The sequence below is a fragment of the Lissotriton helveticus genome, chromosome 3_1 (genome assembly GCF_964261635.1).
Source record: "Lissotriton helveticus chromosome 3_1, aLisHel1.1, whole genome shotgun sequence".
Lineage (NCBI taxonomy): Eukaryota > Metazoa > Chordata > Amphibia > Caudata > Salamandridae > Lissotriton > Lissotriton helveticus.
In genome coordinates, this window is record NC_136061.1 from 1,651,406,271 (window position 1) to 1,651,430,169 (window position 23,899).

At 53.1% G+C, this 23,899-nt stretch overlaps 1 protein-coding gene across 3 annotated transcripts in view; it reads left to right on the forward strand.

Moving 5' to 3' along the window:
- LOC144823685 (protein mono-ADP-ribosyltransferase PARP14-like) overlaps positions 1-23,899 on the forward strand; it is a 1,720,771-nt gene that overhangs the window by 886,492 nt on the left and 810,380 nt on the right. For all 3 annotated transcript variants that reach the window (XM_078682415.1, XM_078682413.1, XM_078682414.1), the window contains exon 10: positions 11,433-11,532. In XM_078682415.1, the coding sequence (XP_078538541.1) occupies positions 11,433-11,532 (100 nt within the window). The remainder of the gene's footprint in view (positions 1-11,432; positions 11,533-23,899) is intronic.

Sequence of the window (23,899 nt, forward strand, 5' to 3'; positions counted from 1 at the left end):
TTCTGTAGGTCCGAGAAGGACCGCATGTGGTCTCCCACCAGGAGCAAAATCCCCACCAGTTCCCAGCGGCGGAAACCTCCCAAGGACGAGACCTCCCTCACCCAGGCTCCATGCCATAGCGGCATCTGCCAGGTTAGCGTCCGGTCCCATCTCACAAGTCTCAGGGCAGCATGCCAAGCCATGAGCACCGTCCTAGTGACTGGGGGCAAGGCTTGTGGCACTGGGGAGCCATAGAGGAATCCCTGTAGCTGCGAAAAGTCCAGGGTGGTGAGTGCCACCCGATAAGCTGGGTCGGACCAGCCGCCCGCGAACCAGTCGTGAATCACGATAAGCCTCGTGGCCAAGCAATAAAGGTGGAGAATAGTGTTAACCCCAATGCCTCCGTCAAAGGGGGGAACCCTGCAATGAGACAGAGACCGTCGCGAACGCCCACCTCCCCACAGGAATCGGGTGAGTGAGCTGTCCAATTCCCGAAACCAGCCACTGGAAAGGTGGACCGTGGCGTTTTGCAGGATGTAAAGGAAGCGGAGAAGGACCATCATTTTAAAAAGGGCGTTCCTGCCCAGCGGATTAAGAGGAATGGACTGCCAGTTCCTGAGGTCAGTCTTCATCCGAGCGACCAGGGGGGGGGGCGATATTGAGGGCCCATTCCAGCTCTGGGAGGAGGGTCACCCCCACACCCAGGTATTTGAAGGATTGCCTCCGGAGGGGGAACCCGTCGGGACCGGGCGCAGCAGAGAAAAGGCCCTGTGTATTTCTTCCTGGGTGAGGGGGCCATCCAGAGAATCGGCGGTCTCTCGGGAGAGGCAGGGTAGTTGGGTCCCGGATTCCTCCATTAGTCCCGCTAAGGAGGACCCGAGGGGGGGGGGCGCGACATATAGGGTCGCATAGTAGTGTGCAAAGGTTTGTGTGATGGCCGACGACGCCACTTGACGGGTCCCCACAATCGACCGGATCTCCGGGATAATTCGGTTGGCTCTGGGGTAGGACACCAGGTTATTATGAAGGAGTTTACCATTTTGATCCCCCCAGCCATAGATACGTGCCACTGAGTAGCGCCAGAGCATTTTGGCCGATTCAAAGGAGATCCGTTGAATCTCGTCCCGGACCACCTCCAATTGCCTGGAGCTGTCGCTAGTATCACTAGTCAGCTGGGCTCGCTCCAGTTGTGCAGCCCGGGATTCCAATTGGACCAGTTGGGCAACCTGGCCCGCACGTTTAGCGTGGACCAGTCCTCTGGCCACCCCTCGAACCACCACCTTACTGGCCTCCCAGAGCGTTCCCTGAGCGGGGACCGAACCCGTGTTGGTAGAAAAATAGTGTCGCAGTTCCTGCCCTAGGGACTCCACCAATGTGGAATCTTGCAGGAACCAAGCGTTCAGACGCCAAACCGTCCGAGGGACCACAGTGGGGGAGCCGAGGCGGAGAGATATGGGGGAATGGTTGGAGATTCCCCTAGGAAGGATCACCGCCCCCGACACCAGTTGACAATCCGTGGCGGGCATTAGGACAAGGTCTATACGGGAGTGGGTGTGGTGGGTTGCCGACGTGTGTGTGTGTATTGTTTCAATCAGGGGTGCCACACCCTCCAGACGTCACAGAGCCCTAGAGCAGAGGTCCATTGCATTAGGGCCTTCGCAGAGACCAACCGCTGCGCCGACAAAGCACCCGTCACATCGTATGAGGGCTGCAGGACAGCGTTAAAGTCACCCCCGATGACCGTGAGGCCCTGGGGTAGGGAGGAGATCACCTGCGCCTGGCGCCGAAGAGTGGGCGCCAAGAGCGCTGGGGGAATATAGGTGCACAGCAGGTTCACGGGATTTCCTTCAATCAGTCCCGACAGGGCCACATACGTCGCCTGGGCATCGGTGTCGACGGTAACCAGGGTAAAGGGAAGTACCCGTCTAAGGAGAATGTCCAACCCCCGGGAACCCAGGGTGAAGCTGGAGTGCCAGACTCGGTCGAACCCATAACAGGCCAAGAAATGACAGTGGGAACCCAGCAGGTGCGTCTCCTGGAGAAGTAAGGCGTCGGGCATGTGGCGATGGGCAGCCCGGAGCACCGCGGTGCGCTTGATGCGGTCTAAGAGGCCGTTTACATTCCAGGAGAGAATGTGGAGAGGTCCGCTATGGGCAGGAGACATGTATGAAGAAGAAAGTCAGGTACTGCAGGTGTGTGAAAAAAGTCGTGTCTGGCCGAAGAGGAAGCCCCACCTAGAACCGGGGTCCCAGGACAAGGGTAAAGGAGGTAACGGTGTGCGCGCCAGCCAGGGAAGAAGGGAAAGCCATTGTGCTACCAATAGGAACAGAACACGGCGGCCCGTAGGCGGCCAAAAATAACAAACTTCCAGGAGACAACGGTCTTCACCCCCACCCTCGCCCCCCAACTCCCCCCACCCTATACTTCGCAAAGTGAAGCATCTGTCGCCCTAAACAAGTAAACACTTGCACCTCCCACGGAGGGAAATAGCTAAACTAAAACGGTTAGCAACCACAGAAGAACATGGCTGAGTCGGACCCCCCTCCATGCGCCGGGACCGCACCTCCGGCGACCGGGAGCCCCCACCCCGACGACCACCTCTCCTCCTCTCCACCTCTCCTCCATGGACATCTCTTTTCTTTACTTCTACTAGCTCCATCATTTCCCATCATGGCGAAAAACAATCTAAGGATGGAGCCGATGCCTATGCGCACTATCGTCCAAGGGAGGAGTCACCTATCTCGTGACTACAAAAGACTTCTTCCAAGACGACAACAACATGCAATCATCCGAGCCCAACACCAGGTGGCGATCTAATGCAAAAGTGTAGTACTCTGCAGCTCTACATGCCAAGAACAGATGCCTACTTTTAAGTAGCATTTTCCTTATGGTCATTATGTGCAAGAGAAAAGGTATGTTTAGAATCCTTCCTGGAAGAATTAAGGACAATGCAGTTAAGAATTCTGATAGTAGGTTACAACTATATAGCTGATCATTTATTTATTTATTATTTGGTTAAAAATAAAAAAATCTAAATTTAACATGCTGTTAATCCTCCAGACCTGTCTTATGCCAAAGATCCCTTCTTTCAGCTAAACTTTCCAATATGTTTTATTGTCTATTTTAATTGCATCATCTTTCCAAATACAATATTCCTTAAGAAAAATAAATGAATCTTCTAACATTATAAGCTACTTCCCCAGCCTCTTAACACAGTGTGGCCATTTTTTTTAGCTTTGTTATCCCTGCAGATTAGTAAGCATACCGTCCAAATGAAGACGATCCACTGCAACTTTGTAAAATTTTAGCTTCGTTAGTCTTATTCAAATTTATTGTACAATTCTAGAAATGTGACACCCTCCCTGTGCAATACGGTATCTCCAAAGAGCTAAAAAAGAAAATCCCCTGAAGAGACTGTACCAAAAAGAAGGTATTTTGCGTCATATATTTCTTTCTCTTTCCTTTTAGGAATTTCCAGAAGACCTTTTAAATCAGAATGACCTCATAATGAAAACTAGCATAAGCAGAAAAATAATTTAAAAAAATGTTGGGAAAGCACTCACCTTAATCATGAATAATTTGACCTATACATTTAAGTTTGAGATTGCTATGTCTGTCAATCATTTTCAATCTGAGCAAGTTCTCTTTTTCCGTTATTCCTCCTTACATGAGAAATGTGTCCTAGAGTTTTTACTCCTAAATATTTAACCTGATTCTTTGTCCTTTGTATCTGTCAGCTTAAAAAATGATGCTTATGGCAAGGTAAGATAAAACCACATTCCTTTTACACCAGGATGAAGAAAGGCCATCTTCAGATTACAGTAGTTTAACCATCACTTCTTTACATTTTATCATTATAATGTCTGTATGATGTTGAATGTACAAACCTGAGAGTTCTGTGGCAATATTTTGTTTTGATAATCAATTTTTATTGAACATTTTTAAACAAACAAGTTTATTGGTAGAAAATCACAGTACAGCATTAAGAACCCCCCCCTCCCACCTTGGCGACAACACTGACAATAAGACCCTCCTGAGTTGGTATAAGAGCTTCCATAGTTCGAACATGCACAGTGAGGCTCGGGCCCTCATGGAGGCAGCAGGCCGAACCATTTACCCCACACCCTGCTGAACATTTCCAGGCAGCCCCGGGCTTCAAAAGGGGACTCCCCCTGCACCCCACACCAGTCCACACCCTTCCTCCATTTCTGCAGCGACGGGGATGTGGCTTGGGACCAAGTGGCCGCTATGTCCCGCTTCGCCACCGCCAGGGCCGCTCCCAGGAAGCGCTTATGAGCCCTAGATCCATCCAAGCCAGCAAATATTCCCAGCAGCAGGTTTCTCGAGTCATGGGGAGCCTCCCACCCCAGAGCATTCGTAAGCTCACGCACTACCCCACTCCAGAACGGCTCCAAAGCCGGGCATAGCCACACCACATGGTAGAAGTCTGCCGGGGCAGAGTCGCAGCGCGCACAAGCCAGAGAAGTTCTCAAGCCAGCTCGGAAGAGGCGTGTTGGAGTAAGGTAGGCCGTATGGAGATAGTAAAGTTGGGCCAGGCGTAACCTGGATGACATAGTCAAGGTTTTGGGGGCCACAAGGGCGTCACGCCAGTCCGCATCGTCCAAGGGACCCACCCATTCCACCCAACTCTCCCGAAGTCTGGCCAGGGACGTAGGGCAATTGTTTACCAGGGCACGGTAGAATCGGGATACACCTCCCCTCCCAGGTCCCCCATCATTACCTGCGCCTCGAGAAGGCTGAATTCTGGGAGGGTGGTAGGTGTCGGGAGATGTGTGTGTAACGCGCAACGAAGTTGCAGGTATTTGTAGAACTGGGAGTGGGATAGGGCATGTCTGTTCTGTAGGTCCGAGAAGGACCGCATGTGGTCTCCCACCAGGAGCAAAATCCCCACCAGTTCCCAGCGGCGGAAACCTCCCAAGGACGAGACCTCCCTCACCCAGGCTCCATGCCATAGCGGCATCTGCCAGGTTAGCGTCCGGTCCCATCTCACAAGTCTCAGGGCAGCATGCCAAGCCATGAGCACCGTCCTAGTGACTGGGGGCAAGGCTTGTGGCACTGGGGAGCCATAGAGGAATCCCTGTAGCTGCGAAAAGTCCAGGGTGGTGAGTGCCACCCGATAAGCTGGGTCGGACCAGCCGCCCGCGAACCAGTCGTGAATCACGATAAGCCTCGTGGCCAAGCAATAAAGGTGGAGAATAGTGTTAACCCCAATGCCTCCGTCAAAGGGGGGAACCCTGCAATGAGACAGAGACCGTCGCGAACGCCCACCTCCCCACAGGAATCGGGTGAGTGAGCTGTCCAATTCCCGAAACCAGCCACTGGAAAGGTGGACCGTGGCGTTTTGCAGGATGTAAAGGAAGCGGAGAAGGACCATCATTTTAAAAAGGGCGTTCCTGCCCAGCGGATTAAGAGGAATGGACTGCCAGTTCCTGAGGTCAGTCTTCATCCGAGCGACCAGGGGGGGGGGCGATATTGAGGGCCCATTCCAGCTCTGGGAGGAGGGTCACCCCCACACCCAGGTATTTGAAGGATTGCCTCCGGAGGGGGAACCCGTCGGGACCGGGCGCAGCAGAGAAAAGGCCCTGTGTATTTCTTCCTGGGTGAGGGGGCCATCCAGAGAATCGGCGGTCTCTCGGGAGAGGCAGGGTAGTTGGGTCCCGGATTCCTCCATTAGTCCCGCTAAGGAGGACCCGAGGGGGGGGGGCGCGACATATAGGGTCGCATAGTAGTGTGCAAAGGTTTGTGTGATGGCCGACGACGCCACTTGACGGGTCCCCACAATCGACCGGATCTCCGGGATAATTCGGTTGGCTCTGGGGTAGGACACCAGGTTATTATGAAGGAGTTTACCATTTTGATCCCCCCAGCCATAGATACGTGCCACTGAGTAGCGCCAGAGCATTTTGGCCGATTCAAAGGAGATCCGTTGAATCTCGTCCCGGACCACCTCCAATTGCCTGGAGCTGTCGCTAGTATCACTAGTCAGCTGGGCTCGCTCCAGTTGTGCAGCCCGGGATTCCAATTGGACCAGTTGGGCAACCTGGCCCGCACGTTTAGCGTGGACCAGTCCTCTGGCCACCCCTCGAACCACCACCTTACTGGCCTCCCAGAGCGTTCCCTGAGCGGGGACCGAACCCGTGTTGGTAGAAAAATAGTGTCGCAGTTCCTGCCCTAGGGACTCCACCAATGTGGAATCTTGCAGGAACCAAGCGTTCAGACGCCAAACCGTCCGAGGGACCACAGTGGGGGAGCCGAGGCGGAGAGATATGGGGGAATGGTTGGAGATTCCCCTAGGAAGGATCACCGCCCCCGACACCAGTTGACAATCCGTGGCGGGCATTAGGACAAGGTCTATACGGGAGTGGGTGTGGTGGGTTGCCGACGTGTGTGTGTGTATTGTTTCAATCAGGGGTGCCACACCCTCCAGACGTCACAGAGCCCTAGAGCAGAGGTCCATTGCATTAGGGCCTTCGCAGAGACCAACCGCTGCGCCGACAAAGCACCCGTCACATCGTATGAGGGCTGCAGGACAGCGTTAAAGTCACCCCCGATGACCGTGAGGCCCTGGGGTAGGGAGGAGATCACCTGCGCCTGGCGCCGAAGAGTGGGCGCCAAGAGCGCTGGGGGAATATAGGTGCACAGCAGGTTCACGGGATTTCCTTCAATCAGTCCCGACAGGGCCACATACGTCGCCTGGGCATCGGTGTCGACGGTAACCAGGGTAAAGGGAAGTACCCGTCTAAGGAGAATGTCCAACCCCCGGGAACCCAGGGTGAAGCTGGAGTGCCAGACTCGGTCGAACCCATAACAGGCCAAGAAATGACAGTGGGAACCCAGCAGGTGCGTCTCCTGGAGAAGTAAGGCGTCGGGCATGTGGCGATGGGCAGCCCGGAGCACCGCGGTGCGCTTGATGCGGTCTAAGAGGCCGTTTACATTCCAGGAGAGAATGTGGAGAGGTCCGCTATGGGCAGGAGACATGTATGAAGAAGAAAGTCAGGTACTGCAGGTGTGTGAAAAAAGTCGTGTCTGGCCGAAGAGGAAGCCCCACCTAGAACCGGGGTCCCAGGACAAGGGTAAAGGAGGTAACGGTGTGCGCGCCAGCCAGGGAAGAAGGGAAAGCCATTGTGCTACCAATAGGAACAGAACACGGCGGCCCGTAGGCGGCCAAAAATAACAAACTTCCAGGAGACAACGGTCTTCACCCCCACCCTCGCCCCCCAACTCCCCCCACCCTATACTTCGCAAAGTGAAGCATCTGTCGCCCTAAACAAGTAAACACTTGCACCTCCCACGGAGGGAAATAGCTAAACTAAAACGGTTAGCAACCACAGAAGAACATGGCTGAGTCGGACCCCCCTCCATGCGCCGGGACCGCACCTCCGGCGACCGGGAGCCCCCACCCCGACGACCACCTCTCCTCCGGGATCTTGTCCAGCGTCGTCGCGGCTTCGGCGCAGGCTGACTCTGTCGTCCTGGGGCCCCCCGAGCAGGGGAAAGAGGGACACCCGGCAGGCGGGGCCGCTCCTCCGTGAGCCAGGTCCATGCCGCCTGGGGGGAGTCAAAGAAGTAGGTCTTGTTTTGGAAGAGCACCTTGAGGCGGGCCGGGAAGAGGAGCCCATAGCGGAGGCCCATCGCTCTGAGTTTTTGTTTCACCTCGTCATAGAAGCGACGTTGTGCTTGGACCTCTCTGGAGTAGTCCGGAAACACCAGTATTTTAGAGTCTTGGTAGTGGAGTGGCCCCAGGTTCCGGGCCGCACCCAGGACAGTGTCCCTGTCGCGAAAATTGAGGACCTGAAGGATGACAGGACATGCAGGGCACCCGGCGACGGCCTGGGAGCGATGGGCCCGCTCGACCGCGAACCAGGGGTAGTGCTTCTCCCTAGGTATCCAGGAGCGGATCCAGGTCTCCATAAAGGTGGCAGCATGGTCTTTCTCAACTCCCTCGGGAAAGCCCAAGAAGCGCAGATTATTGGGCCGTGCCCTGTTTTCGGCATCCTCCGCTCTGCGGTGTAGTTCTGAGGACTGCGACTGGAGACGGGCTACTTGAGACTTGAGGGCGTTTACATCGTCTTCCACCGTGGACACTCGAGACTCCACCTCCGTGATGCGTTCTGTGGCCTTGCCAAGATCTTGGCGGATTAAAGCCACATCCGCTCGCACCTCTCCTATCTTGTTCTCCATGGATGCCTGGGATGAGCGATCAGGATAGCCGAAAGATCTCCCCCGGCTAGGCCAGAGCCGGCCGGTGGTCCGCCGCTGGGGCCCCGTTCCGACTTTGCGAACTGATCCTTGTCAGGGTTGAGGGGCCAGAGGTCCGGGGGCGCGGGGCTTCCCCATGGTCCCGGGCAGGCCAACCAGCACGTGGGCAGGAAGAAATAGAAGGGCGTCCCGGCAGCGTCGCCCACCACCCGATACAGCAGCCGAGCTTCACCCCTATGCTCAGATCCGTCAACTCCAGGAACCCCCGATCCCAGCTCCGGGAGGAGAGGGAGGGGGCAGGAGGGCGAGGGGGGGATGATGTTGATGGAGATACCACCAGACAAGATGGCCGACTTACCCCCAGGCTAGGCCACTGCACAGAGTTGACAGGCATCCAGACCAACGGGCCGCAAGAGAAGGGCTTGTCGCAGCACAGGCCGCCAGACCAGACGTGCTGCACTTCAGTCGAGTCGCTGGGCTTCCGGGCGAACCAGGTCCACCTCCGTCCCTTGGGGAATCACCAGGCCGCCGGCTTCAGCTCCAACAGTCCAGCGGGGAGGGGGGGGAGCGGTGGTGGTGAGGCCTCCCCCGCCGGGGAGGAAGAAAGGTCCCTGGGGCAGCGTCAACAGGCCCCCCGCAATCCGCAGCCCTCCTCGGCGAGCCCCACCCAGGACGACACCAGATCTTGGAGCCCAAGGGGCCTCTCCCACGGGGTGGCGCGCTGGGGCGATCCGGGCGAGTTCAGGCCTCAGGGCGTACAGCAGGGCGCCGGGCGCTCCCCCCCCTCTCCAGGCGCTCCTCACCTCCCACGACGGTGCAGCTCTAAGAAGGGATGGCCGCTCCCGCTCCGTTTCTCCAGCGTCGCACCGGGACCAGTGACCGCCGTCACAGCACCAGCCGCTCCGTTTGTAGCTCCAGGCGGCGCCGCGGTCCAGCCACCCCCGTGCGCGGCACCAGGCACCCGGGGTCTCGGGCGTCCCCACTTCCTCCAGGCCCCCAGCTTCAGCAGGCGAATTTGCGGTCCCGAGGCGCAGGATCAGCCTCGCGGGCCCGCCGTCCCTCGCCGCCCGTCACAGGAGGGGAGCGCCGCAGGTCGCAGGGCACAACGATCGGGTCTCGGCCCGCGCTACCCGGGGGCCTCCATTTTGGATATGACGGGCCGCTGGCTGGAAGGGAGAAGAAGAGCCGACGCGGCCGCTCAAGGACACCGAGGGGACGCAGGGAGCACATGAAATGGTGTCCAGTGATTGGAGAAGGGAATCAGAGACTGATAGCGGCGATTAGGCGGCGGATGACGGAGGGGGTCCGGAGCGCTCTCAAACTGCGACCGCCATCTTGACGCCGCAGGCCACGCCCCCTCTGTGGCAATATTACATTAGAAGGAGAGGTGTCACCCCTACTGTGTATGCAAACCCTTAATTAAGTCCCTGAAACCTTAATGAAATCCAAATTTAGACATTATATTCCAACAAATCAGCTAGTTTTAGCAAATGCTTTTCAGCATCACTACATAGTGGAATATTCAGGGGGATCCCTGTCAACACCAGGACAATAGTAACCCAAGCCATCATCACCAGCCGACTGACTGGACTACGGACATGTTTTCTGTGCTGGAATAACCTCCCCCATCCTCAAAAGACTACAGACTATACAGAACCCTTCAGCTAGACTCATCTTCAACCCCCCCTAACGGTCCAGCCTCACCCCCCACCTCAGAAACCTCCACTGGCTCCCAGTCCAGAAGAGATGCCAATTCTAGCTGCTTACACGCGCCTAAAAGGCCCTCCACAACTTTAGACCCTCCTACATCAACCACAACTGCAGCGGCGGTTGTTCTTTCTCCCACCTTGCCACCAAGTCCTGAAACAACCTCCCACTCTACCTCCAAACCTCCCCGTCACTCACCGACTTCAGAAAATTACTCAAAACCTGGCTTTTCAACTAAGGCTCTCCATTCCCCAGCACCTGGATACCCCCAGGGTGATAAGCCACGCTATACAAATACTGACTGATTGATTGAACCAAAAGTTGACCACTTTCATTATTAAACTACACTAAATTTATAAATACCATAATATTGTTAGAGCCATGTCTGCCTTTAGTAAATCCAGATTGAGAGTCTCCTATAATTTCTATCATAAAAAGTTCAACCTGAATTCTTGAATTGGTATGATTTTAAGTGAAATATTTATTTAGCATTCCACAAACTAATGGTCTGAAGTTTATACACCTACTGAAAGGTATTTTTTCATTCTCCAAATGGCTGTTATATATGAAGAGTAACATTGGGTACAATCTATCTGATACTTCTCTGTAAAATTCTGGAATTAAGCCATAATTGCAAAGTGATTTACAAGTCTTTAGAGGTGGACTGTGTTGAGTTGATCCTTTGCATATAATTAGATCTTTTATTTCTGATTGCAATTTTTCCTACTGAGAACCCATTTTCATAGTCAAATATTGTGTACCATTAGTGCTCTTATTGTGGCTAATTAAAATAATGAAGAGTACCCATGTCAAATGTTGGATTTTAGACATATCTCGTCTTTCAAAACTAGCAAAAGTGCATTTAAAAAAAGTGGGCCTACAAAAAACATACGAAGGAATCTGGTATCATTTTCATGACATACATAATTGGAGTTCAAACAGTGCACCTCCCCCTTCCCCTTTTTATTTTATTATTTTTCCTTTTTGTAAAGTGTCAGTGTTTTGTCTTTATATCTTACTAATGACTGAAGTAAAGATCAATTCATGTAGAAAATATTGTAGGTTGATGTAGGTTATGCGTTAATGTACCTCGTGGAGATATCCTTTCATTCGTCCTATTGGACACCATAGATTTGAGTTTAATGCAACTTCCCTTCTTCAAATATTACCTACATGTACATACAATGATTCTTTTTCTCAAATTAAAGAAGTACTAGTAAGAAAAGATAAACATCTTCCAAGTTATTGAACATAAATTATTTTGTTCTGCATTTTCTTGCATAAAAGATGGGTATCCTACATTTATTAATGCTCTGTTTCAAAACTAACCATTGTACTTCCTATAATTTCTCAAGATACAGACTTTGTAGGTTTTTTTTGGCGAAAAATATTTTCAACCATGGAAGAATTGTAGAACTTAGATTTTTTGTCACACCGATTGTTGTAAATTATATTCTCTGATTTGTTTAATTTGGAGCAGTTTGTTTTTGAAAATGTGAATTTCTCACACTTGGTTTTGGTTGTAGGCTTTTTCAGATGAATTTGAGAAAAGGTTTGGTGGAAAAGTTGAATATAAGAAAGGAACTGAAGATGTGTCAGCAAATGCAAGTGCTTCAAAAAGTTCAGGTAATACTTTATTTTAACCATTGAATTATAAATATACCCTAACCTCAGAAGGAAAGTGGTAAAAATGGCACAACCTTTTAACTGTCACAGTTCAGCGTCCTAATTTACTTAAATAAAATCTTGGTATTTGTTGGAATACCACAGTGATAGCCTCAATTTCTGTTTGAGCTCTGAGCATCTGTTCTGTCATGCTATGTTCTGTACATCATGGTCTACTGTAGAGCTCTAAAACACAAATGTGGCATCCCAAAACTATAATGGATGCTGTTCCATTCCTGGTTATTGCCATGATCTCAAATTTCCTCAAGTGATTGATAATTACCTTGTGAATCATACATTTGCTGTCTCTAGGAACAAGAAGCACTGGTTGCTACAGACAAATTAAATATCGTTTTTATTTTTGACACAACATGTATCAGCTGGCCTGATAAATCCGTAATTGTTACACAAATCTTAAAGAACGTGCAATTCACTCCCCTTCTGACACTGTCTTTCGTACTTATGTGCTGCCGTGTTTGCCACAACATGTTTTTAGGGTGCCTTTGCACCTCACCCAACACCTCCCATGTAAGTCATATTGCATAAAAATATCATACCAATCATGCTCTCTTAAAAGGCTAACCGGAACCTGATGGAGTACTGTGTGGCCCTGTAAGGGGTATTGAAGTGCTGTATAAATACTACAGTTTAATAAATCCTATTGATATAGTCTGCATTCTATCAGATTTGTTGGGTAATTAGCAAACCATCTGTCAAAATGCCTCACCTCTGCACCAAAAATATTATTATACAGCAAATTAAACATGACATTTCTGTAGTAAAACCCCACCAATTGGCTAACGGAAATAAAAAAAAATCCTACTTGTTCCTTGTACGCCATCAAACAGTGCTCTACAGATTTCAACTCATTGATATGGATATATATTTTCCTGTATGTGAAAAACACTTATCTTTATCATTTCCTTTTTTTGCTTAGGGTCATTATTAAACCACTAACAGTCTTGTGGTTACCTGTATCTAATATGATGCCTATGTTTTTTCGTGTGATACAAAGTTACCTGATGGGTACCCTATTTCTATTAAAATCCAAAAATGCATGCTCCGGGTTTTGTGACAATTCAATCAGTGTTTTGTAATTCACATCACCAGAACTCATCTGTTTTAAGGAACTGGGCTACTTAGTTTCACTGTGATTATCACATACATATATATACATATGTTTGAGGCATATGAGCTGTAGCTCACATGTTTTGCATACTCCTGCCATCTAGTGTTTGGTCTCGGTGTTACAAGTTGTTTTTCTTCAAAGAAGTCTTTCTAGTCATGAGGAAAGGTGACTCCTCTTTTCGGTGATAGTGCGCATGGACATCGACTCCATTGTTAGATAATTTTTCCGTCATCGGGTTCAGACGTGTATTGCTGCGCTCCGGTTCGAAACCGTTTTTCGGGTTCCCCTTGGTGTGCAATTCACTCTACCTGCATCGGTATTGTTTCGAACGCTTATCGGTCGAGGAAAATCTCTATTTCGATCGGAAAACTCCATGAAGGCGGTTGGGCCTAACCACGTCGGTTCACCTCGGAGTCGATGGAGCGGATCCCATTCAAATTCTGTCCTCTGTGCCGCACAAAGTATCACGCACCGACTCACACGAAGTGTACAACTTGTTCTAATCTCTGAAGCACAATGAACAGGACTGCAACGCGTGCAGATCGTTTCAATTGAAGAAAACGCTCCGCGATCGTCGGGCTCGATGTCGTGAAATGAAAAGGCGATACATCAAATACACGCCAAACATCTTCAGTGAAGGATCCGAGCAATAGGAATTTGATGCACAAGGGGCCGAAGAAGAACAGGAAGTATCCATTCCGGAATCGGACTCCGAGTTGGAAGACGACATACCGCAAGGTCAACAGCCCGTAAATCCTGAACACCCCTTGCCCCAAAATCCACCTCAGACCAAGCAAAAGGCTTCAGTTCCATCCCCAACTGCGGGCCACGGTCAGCGCTGAGAAGATGTTTCTGACACCTTGCCTTCCGGCTGGACTCCAAAACATGTTGTTAAGGCTTCCAGCTCGGGATCGAGTCAGCCAAAGTCAGGCACCTAGCCGAAACCTTCAGATTCAGAGCCAAAACTGCTTTGGAGCCGAAACCCTTGACACCGAAATCAAAGACGGCTTCGGAACCAAAATCTTGCGTGCCGCAAAGTCTTTGCATCCCTGCATCGAAGTCCTTGGTGCCTGTTGGACTTTGGCCCTTAGGGCAGGTTCACCCCTAGACTTTTTGCCTTTAAATGGTGACCTGGTGATGGTGATTTTTGGATTCTGCGCACTTTCACTGTGTCCCAGTGGAAAGTGCGTGCGCACTCTGAGTGCATGTGCTGAGCTAGGCCTGCCCGCCCATAGGAATGCATGGGGAATGTATGTGTCCCTGGTAGTTCCTGATGCGTGGGGTGTACATTCTTGAGTATGGTATGTGTGAACTCGTGAGAATGAATGCTGCGCAATGGTATGTGCGGCTTGTATGTGTCTAGTGGGGAAGTATCATTCCTAGACATGGCTTTACGTGTGCAGTGAGGGTGCTGGAGCGTGATTGGCTGGAGCTGGCTGGCATGCCAGGCTCCAGGAAGTCTGGATGGGTCTGCCCGGTGGTGAGTGTGAGATTAGCATGAGTGATGTGTGGGAGGAGTGTACCTGTGTCCTGGATGGGCTGGGTTTTCCCCACACAATGCTGGCTCCGCCCCCCTGTGGTGTGTCTAATGACCCAAGCCCTGCCAGTGATTAGAGAGGGTGGTTGAGGTAAACAGAGTACTCAAGAACCAGCTGCGACTGGTTCCGCCCCCACCCTGCCTTCAGACAAAGGAATGTACTGTATAAAAATGGGGCTGTGTCCCCACAGAAGTTGTTCTCTGCCAGGATCCTGAGGGGGCTGTTGCTGCTGCTGGGCCAGAGGACCGCCACTTGGAGTGTCTCCCTGCCTGGAGACCCAGTGAGCTGGCTCTGGGCCCAGCCTTGCCCCCTGCCCCTTGAAAGGACTTTTTCTGGACCTTTATCTACTGCTAGCGCTGGGGAGCGCTTTCTGAGGTTCCTAGCGCCTGGGAGCGCTTTGTTTTCCTTCTAGCGCCTAACAGCGCTTTATTCTGGCTGGAGCGCTTGGGAGCACGTAATTGCCCAGCCGGTGCCCACCCGGCATTTGCTCAGGAGTGCTGAGCCCCTCGAGTGCCCACCTCGAGTTATTGTTTATTTCACCCTTTGAGCGGCTGCCCACGCCGCATTTGCCTGTGGAGTCACCGCCGCAGCCCGGAGGAAGCAGCACCGCCTTTGCCCGAGCCGAGGAGGAGCCAAGGAGCAGCTGCTGGCGTCACCCGGGAGCTGCGCTGCCATTGGCGGGAGGCTCGCTGGGTGACCTGTGCTCTGATTGGCAGATTGGAGGAAGGCGCTGCCTGCGGGGGCCGCCCGAGGCTCCCCGAGCTGGAGAGGAGCCCCGGACCTTTACCGGAAGCCGGTGAGTGCACCAGACAAGGGAGGGGCGCCGGGACACATTGTCGGTGTCCGCCCCCCCTCGGTAGCGCGACCTCGCGCTTTGTGTTTTGAGCCCAGAGGAGGCTCACGGGGGCCTTCGTCTTTCCTCCAGAGCCCCGAGAGGCTCAGGGCGCACCATTGCCTTGGGAGTCCCCAGGAGGGGGACTCCCGCTTACAGCGCCCCCATTGTTCCAGAGCCCAGAGAGGCTCGTAACGGCGGCATCTTGGCATCACCAGTCCCCGTGAGGGACCCCCACAGCCCAGCGAGGCTGCACCTTTGTTGCTGGAGCCCAGAGAGGTTTCCAAGGCGGCATTTGTTTGTTGGAGCCACGAGGCTCCGGGGGCAGTTGTTTCTCTTGAGTCCCCAGAGGGGGGACTCCACAGAAGGCTCCAGGCGCTATTTGTTTACAGAGCCCAGAGAGGCTCAAGGGGGCATGTTGATTTCGTGAGAGCCCTGAAAGAGGCTCTTGTGCCCACAGTCGTTTTGAGAGCCCTGAGAGGCTCTGGGGCACAGTTGTTCTGGAGAGCAGAGCCTGCGAGTCTCTGAGAGTGCCATTTCCTCGTTCTTGAGCCCAGAGAGGCTCCAGCCCGCCTTTTGCTTTGCGAGCCCCGAGCGGCTCGAGTGCCCAGTCCTGGTGAAGAGCCTGAGAGAGGCTCAGGAGGGCCAGTTCTTGTTCTAGAGCCCAGAGAGGCTCCAACGTTGCCCTAACTTGCCCTGTACCAGTTGCCCAGCACTTTGTGGGCAACTGCCACGTTTAGGCCCTGACATTGGGACACGGGGACTGTCACAGGTGGTGACTGATCTGAGTTTTGCGCAACTGTGTTTTATTGCTACACCTCTGAATGTTGATACATCATGTGTTTTGTTCTTACACCCCTACAGGTATTGTGATATGTAGGTGGTTGTTTTCTCCCTAGTACAGGTGGTGCTAGTGAGGTCCTGTTACCAGTGATTACTGGTTGTGTGCTCTATTTTAATATTTTGTGCTACAGTGACTTACATTCTAAGTGCTATTTCTAAAAGTGTTACTTCTGATTCCTGACAGTGGTCCAGGTGGCCCTGTCTGGTACATATCCCCTGTAAATTCTGCCCGTGCCTCTGGCACATTGTAAAGTGTGTGTTTTTATCTAATGTGTTTTGGTGTAATACAAAGGCTATTTTTATATAACCTTGTGTGGAGTTTCCTTTGTGGTGGGTCCTGAGTGTTGTTGCTGGGGTGCATGCGCAAATACTTAACTTACATCGCCTCCAAGTTTAGCCTTGCTGCTCGCGCCACGTTACCTAGAGGGTGAGTAGGGGTTATCTTGGCGTGTAACTCCCTTGCCCTGACTTGGGTGTGGTGGTCTCTGATTGACTTTGGCGAAAGCCCTGGCCAGCCAGGGATCCCATTTCCAACATTGGCGGCAAGCGGCGGGATAAGGATTTGTGTTTGCCTTGTACCTTAGTAGCGGCTGGCTGCACCACAAAACTCTGCATTTAGATGACCACATTTTAGGGGATTGTATTGTTTTGAAATTCCATTGTTTCTTCTCCTGAAGAGTGTCATTTGATTGTGTTCAGTACATTTGTCCCCCGCTCTGCTTCCAGAGTTTGGTACCTGTGTCGCTTTTGGTCAGGTTGAGAAGTCAGGGGTGGTAGAAACTGCCTTACCGATCCGAGGGGAGGGTGTGTGTGGATGAATGGTGTGTTTTCCTGGACGCATGAGTATGAGTTCTCTTTGATAAGGAGATTGTTGAAGTTTTGGAATTGTGTCCTCTTACTTCAGATTGTTCAGTCCCCTGTGTTGCATGTGTCTGTGATCATCTTGCCAAGATGGAGTCTGCTTTTAATGTCTGGGGTCTGTTTTTGCATGAACTGAGAGAGTTTTGCGAAGAGAGAGACATTGCAGTGAATGAGTCAGACACCCAGTCCCAACTTAGGGGTAACCTGATCCAATGGGAGAAGGATGACTGGGAGCGTGAGCACAGTGCGGAGAGGGCCCGGGTCTCACACCATGAGGGTGGTGGGTCAGAGGGGAGCCCTGAAGAGTCTGAGGAGGGAGAAGATGATAGCACAGGGACGCCAGCAGAGAGTGAGGACCCCATAGATAAGGAGTCCCTTGCTGGGTCCAGTTTAGGAGGCAGCGCCTCATCCCTTTCCCTGTCCCCAGAGGAGCTGGAAGATAGGAGGAGAGAAAGGGAGCACCAGCTGGCTTTAGAGAAGCTCAGGTTGGAGCATGCCCAGGCTATGGCACAGCTGGGCATTAGAAAGCAACAGCTAGAGACCGAGAGGGTCTTAGCGCAGGAAAGGATAGAGGAGGCTGAGAGGGCCGCCACCAGAGGCAAAGTAGCTCTGGAGGGTAGACTATCCCCTGCGCGCAGTGTTGAGTTTCTGGATCCCCCAGGGAGGGTTGAGTCCAGTGCTGGCAGCTATTTAGATTTCAGTGTAGGAAATCCCAGTCCCAGTTCCCCCAGTCTGGTACCTGTTTCCCCAGAGGAAGAGTTAAGGGTGAAATTCAGGGGCAGTAGGAAGCTGCCTCACCAGTCGTGGGAGAAGTTTGAGGATGAATGTCATGGAGCACTGTGGGCTTGGGTAGAGGTTCACACTGACTCTGATTTTGAGAAACTGTTTGATATGATTGTCAAAGAGCAGGTGCTCAGTGGTTGTTGTCCAGAGTTGCGCCAACACCTGTTGGAATATGGGTCTTCTTGTTCAGAGCAGCTTGCCGCGGAAGCAGACCGCTGGGAGAGGGCTAGAGGTTCTTTAGAGTCCCTAGTGAGTGATTCCAAAAGAAGTGGTTCAGGTATCTTCCAGCCCAGCGTGGTGGAAGAGGCTCAGTGTAGCCCAGCTAGGTCCCAGGATAGCGAGGAGGGTGTAGGGGCTTACTGCCTGACTCAGTGGAGCAGGAGTAAGTGGGTGACCGAGGGTCCCCAGGTGCCCGATGCCCTGCCTCAGGACTTGGATGGTTTCTTTAGGGAACACCAGGTTGGGGACCTAGGCTGTCCTGTTAGTCCACTTGAGGAGGATCTCCTAGTGAGTAGAGGACCTGGAGCGTCTGTAACCAGAGCTCCTGCGGTTCTAGAGTCTGGCAATACCGCTCCGGTAGAGAGGGTACAGGAGTCCAGAGTGAGGAGTGATTGGGGAAGTTCCCAAGTGGAAGGACCAGTGGGTCAGGGACTACCCAGTTGGGCTAGGTTCCCGTGTAGTGACCATGGTAACACCACTTCTGGTCTGGGGGATCGTCACGCACTGTCAGGTGGACAGAGGGCGGGAGATCTGCGCCAGACAGACAGTCACACAACAGATGTATCATTTGTTAGCCTCAGGGGGATTGTGTGTGAGTCCCCAGAAGTCCTGGAGTGCCAGGCAATTGTTCCACCGAAGGTTTTAGACCAGAGGTTGGAAGGCCAGGTTCAGGATCAGCCTGACCTGAAGGGTAGGATGACTGTAACCAGTGTCCTGACCGGTTCTTCTTCCAGAGGAACTTCTCCAGGTGGGAGAGGGCAGACCTCTGGAAGGGGGTGCAGAGGGTGGGAGAGCCCACCTCTGACCCCGGTGCAACCTGAGTGGATAAGCCCTGGGTTGGAATGGCGTTCTAGGTGTACCCCTCGCCGGAGGAGGAGGAACCCTAGAAGAAGAGGTAGGGGGAGGAGAGCCTTCCCCGAGACTCCTGGTCCGCCTGAGGTTGTAGACCCTAGGCTGGAGAACCAGTGGCAGTCTAGTCCTGTCTTGCAGATAGGAAGAGTGGAGAATGGCTCTTATGGGCCAGGGGTTACTACCCCCCGCTCTGCGAATAGGCAAGGACCAGTGGCACCTGGGTGGCCGAAGGGCCTGGTCCTGGCCGCGGACAGCTTGGGAGTACCAGTGGGGTAGCCCAGTTGGTCCAGACAGTGTGTTTAGAAGGAATGCCATGGGTTCACTGTGGCGTAGAACAGGAGCGTGTCCCTGCAGTTGCGGGCCCGCGTCCGTGTTCTATCGCCCCAAGCAGGGAAGTCCATCACGGTGGTGATTGTTCTACCCTGCGTTTTGGCTGGAAGGGGGTTGTGTTGGACTTTGGCCCTTAGGGCAGGTTCACCCCTAGACTTTTTGCCTTTAAATGGTGACCTGGTGATGGTGATTTTTGGATTCTGCGCACTTTCACTGTGTCCCAGTGGAAAGTGCGTGCGCACTCTGAGTGCATGTGCTGAGCTAGGCCTGCCCGCCCATAGGAATGCATGGGGAATGTATGTGTCCCTGGTAGTTCCTGATGCGTGGGGTGTACATTCTTGAGTATGGTATGTGTGAACTCGTGAGAATGAATGCTGCGCAATGGTATGTGCGGCTTGTATGTGTCTAGTGGGGAAGTATCATTCCTAGACATGGCTTTACGTGTGCAGTGAGGGTGCTGGAGCGTGATTGGCTGGAGCTGGCTGGCATGCCAGGCTCCAGGAAGTCTGGATGGGTCTGCCCGGTGGTGAGTGTGAGATTAGCATGAGTGATGTGTGGGAGGAGTGTACCTGTGTCCTGGATGGGCTGGGTTTTCCCCACACAATGCTGGCTCCGCCCCCCTGTGGTGTGTCTAATGACCCAAGCCCTGCCAGTGATTAGAGAGGGTGGTTGAGGTAAACAGAGTACTCAAGAACCAGCTGCGACTGGTTCCGCCCCCACCCTGCCTTCAGACAAAGGAATGTACTGTATAAAAATGGGGCTGTGTCCCCACAGAAGTTGTTCTCTGCCAGGATCCTGAGGGGGCTGTTGCTGCTGCTGGGCCAGAGGACCGCCACTTGGAGTGTCTCCCTGCCTGGAGACCCAGTGAGCTGGCTCTGGGCCCAGCCTTGCCCCCTGCCCCTTGAAAGGACTTTTTCTGGACCTTTATCTACTGCTAGCGCTGGGGAGCGCTTTCTGAGGTTCCTAGCGCCTGGGAGCGCTTTGTTTTCCTTCTAGCGCCTAACAGCGCTTTATTCTGGCTGGAGCGCTTGGGAGCACGTAATTGCCCAGCCGGTGCCCACCCGGCATTTGCTCAGGAGTGCTGAGCCCCTCGAGTGCCCACCTCGAGTTATTGTTTATTTCACCCTTTGAGCGGCTGCCCACGCCGCATTTGCCTGTGGAGTCACCGCCGCAGCCCGGAGGAAGCAGCACCGCCTTTGCCCGAGCCGAGGAGGAGCCAAGGAGCAGCTGCTGGCGTCACCCGGGAGCTGCGCTGCCATTGGCGGGAGGCTCGCTGGGTGACCTGTGCTCTGATTGGCAGATTGGAGGAAGGCGCTGCCTGCGGGGGCCGCCCGAGGCTCCCCGAGCTGGAGAGGAGCCCCGGACCTTTACCGGAAGCCGGTGAGTGCACCAGACAAGGGAGGGGCGCCGGGACACATTGTCGGTGTCCGCCCCCCCTCGGTAGCGCGACCTCGCGCTTTGTGTTTTGAGCCCAGAGGAGGCTCACGGGGGCCTTCGTCTTTCCTCCAGAGCCCCGAGAGGCTCAGGGCGCACCATTGCCTTGGGAGTCCCCAGGAGGGGGACTCCCGCTTACAGCGCCCCCATTGTTCCAGAGCCCAGAGAGGCTCGTAACGGCGGCATCTTGGCATCACCAGTCCCCGTGAGGGACCCCCACAGCCCAGCGAGGCTGCACCTTTGTTGCTGGAGCCCAGAGAGGTTTCCAAGGCGGCATTTGTTTGTTGGAGCCACGAGGCTCCGGGGGCAGTTGTTTCTCTTGAGTCCCCAGAGGGGGGACTCCACAGAAGGCTCCAGGCGCTATTTGTTTACAGAGCCCAGAGAGGCTCAAGGGGGCATGTTGATTTCGTGAGAGCCCTGAAAGAGGCTCTTGTGCCCACAGTCGTTTTGAGAGCCCTGAGAGGCTCTGGGGCACAGTTGTTCTGGAGAGCAGAGCCTGCGAGTCTCTGAGAGTGCCATTTCCTCGTTCTTGAGCCCAGAGAGGCTCCAGCCCGCCTTTTGCTTTGCGAGCCCCGAGCGGCTCGAGTGCCCAGTCCTGGTGAAGAGCCTGAGAGAGGCTCAGGAGGGCCAGTTCTTGTTCTAGAGCCCAGAGAGGCTCCAACGTTGCCCTAACTTGCCCTGTACCAGTTGCCCAGCACTTTGTGGGCAACTGCCACGTTTAGGCCCTGACATTGGGACACGGGGACTGTCACAGGTGGTGACTGATCTGAGTTTTGCGCAACTGTGTTTTATTGCTACACCTCTGAATGTTGATACATCATGTGTTTTGTTCTTACACCCCTACAGGTATTGTGATATGTAGGTGGTTGTTTTCTCCCTAGTACAGGTGGTGCTAGTGAGGTCCTGTTACCAGTGATTACTGGTTGTGTGCTCTATTTTAATATTTTGTGCTACAGTGACTTACATTCTAAGTGCTATTTCTAAAAGTGTTACTTCTGATTCCTGACAGTGGTCCAGGTGGCCCTGTCTGGTACATATCCCCTGTAAATTCTGCCCGTGCCTCTGGCACATTGTAAAGTGTGTGTTTTTATCTAATGTGTTTTGGTGTAATACAAAGGCTATTTTTATATAACCTTGTGTGGAGTTTCCTTTGTGGTGGGTCCTGAGTGTTGTTGCTGGGGTGCATGCGCAAATACTTAACTTACATCGCCTCCAAGTTTAGCCTTGCTGCTCGCGCCACGTTACCTAGAGGGTGAGTAGGGGTTATCTTGGCGTGTAACTCCCTTGCCCTGACTTGGGTGTGGTGGTCTCTGATTGACTTTGGCGAAAGCCCTGGCCAGCCAGGGATCCCATTTCCAACATTGGCGGCAAGCGGCGGGATAAGGATTTGTGTTTGCCTTGTACCTTAGTAGCGGCTGGCTGCACCACAAAACTCTGCATTTAGATGACCACATTTTAGGGGATTGTATTGTTTTGAAATTCCATTGTTTCTTCTCCTGAAGAGTGTCATTTGATTGTGTTCAGTACATTTGTCCCCCGCTCTGCTTCCAGAGTTTGGTACCTGTGTCGCTTTTGGTCAGGTTGAGAAGTCAGGGGTGGTAGAAACTGCCTTACCGATCCGAGGGGAGGGTGTGTGTGGATGAATGGTGTGTTTTCCTGGACGCATGAGTATGAGTTCTCTTTGATAAGGAGATTGTTGAAGTTTTGGAATTGTGTCCTCTTACTTCAGATTGTTCAGTCCCCTGTGTTGCATGTGTCTGTGATCATCTTGCCAAGATGGAGTCTGCTTTTAATGTCTGGGGTCTGTTTTTGCATGAACTGAGAGAGTTTTGCGAAGAGAGAGACATTGCAGTGAATGAGTCAGACACCCAGTCCCAACTTAGGGGTAACCTGATCCAATGGGAGAAGGATGACTGGGAGCGTGAGCACAGTGCGGAGAGGGCCCGGGTCTCACACCATGAGGGTGGTGGGTCAGAGGGGAGCCCTGAAGAGTCTGAGGAGGGAGAAGATGATAGCACAGGGACGCCAGCAGAGAGTGAGGACCCCATAGATAAGGAGTCCCTTGCTGGGTCCAGTTTAGGAGGCAGCGCCTCATCCCTTTCCCTGTCCCCAGAGGAGCTGGAAGATAGGAGGAGAGAAAGGGAGCACCAGCTGGCTTTAGAGAAGCTCAGGTTGGAGCATGCCCAGGCTATGGCACAGCTGGGCATTAGAAAGCAACAGCTAGAGACCGAGAGGGTCTTAGCGCAGGAAAGGATAGAGGAGGCTGAGAGGGCCGCCACCAGAGGCAAAGTAGCTCTGGAGGGTAGACTATCCCCTGCGCGCATTGTTGAGTTTCTGGATCCCCCAGGGAGGGTTGAGTCCAGTGCTGGCAGCTATTTAGATTTCAGTGTAGGAAATCCCAGTCCCAGTTCCCCCAGTCTGGTACCTGTTTCCCCAGAGGAAGAGTTAAGGGTGAAATTCAGGGGCAGTAGGAAGCTGCCTCACCAGTCGTGGGAGAAGTTTGAGGATGAATGTCATGGAGCACTGTGGGCTTGGGTAGAGGTTCACACTGACTCTGATTTTGAGAAACTGTTTGATATGATTGTCAAAGAGCAGGTGCTCAGTGGTTGTTGTCCAGAGTTGCGCCAACACCTGTTGGAATATGGGTCTTCTTGTTCAGAGCAGCTTGCCGCGGAAGCAGACCGCTGGGAGAGGGCTAGAGGTTCTTTAGAGTCCCTAGTGAGTGATTCCAAAAGAAGTGGTTCAGGTATCTTCCAGCCCAGCGTGGTGGAAGAGGCTCAGTGTAGCCCAGCTAGGTCCCAGGATAGCGAGGAGGGTGTAGGGGCTTACTGCCTGACTCAGTGGAGCAGGAGTAAGTGGGTGACCGAGGGTCCCCAGGTGCCCGATGCCCTGCCTCAGGACTTGGATGGTTTCTTTAGGGAACACCAGGTTGGGGACCTAGGCTGTCCTGTTAGTCCACTTGAGGAGGATCTCCTAGTGAGTAGAGGACCTGGAGCGTCTGTAACCAGAGCTCCTGCGGTTCTAGAGTCTGGCAATACCGCTCCGGTAGAGAGGGTACAGGAGTCCAGAGTGAGGAGTGATTGGGGAAGTTCCCAAGTGGAAGGACCAGTGGGTCAGGGACTACCCAGTTGGGCTAGGTTCCCGTGTAGTGACCATGGTAACACCACTTCTGGTCTGGGGGATCGTCACGCACTGTCAGGTGGACAGAGGGCGGGAGATCTGCGCCAGACAGACAGTCACACAACAGATGTATCATTTGTTAGCCTCAGGGGGATTGTGTGTGAGTCCCCAGAAGTCCTGGAGTGCCAGGCAATTGTTCCACCGAAGGTTTTAGACCAGAGGTTGGAAGGCCAGGTTCAGGATCAGCCTGACCTGAAGGGTAGGATGACTGTAACCAGTGTCCTGACCGGTTCTTCTTCCAGAGGAACTTCTCCAGGTGGGAGAGGGCAGACCTCTGGAAGGGGGTGCAGAGGGTGGGAGAGCCCACCTCTGACCCCGGTGCAACCT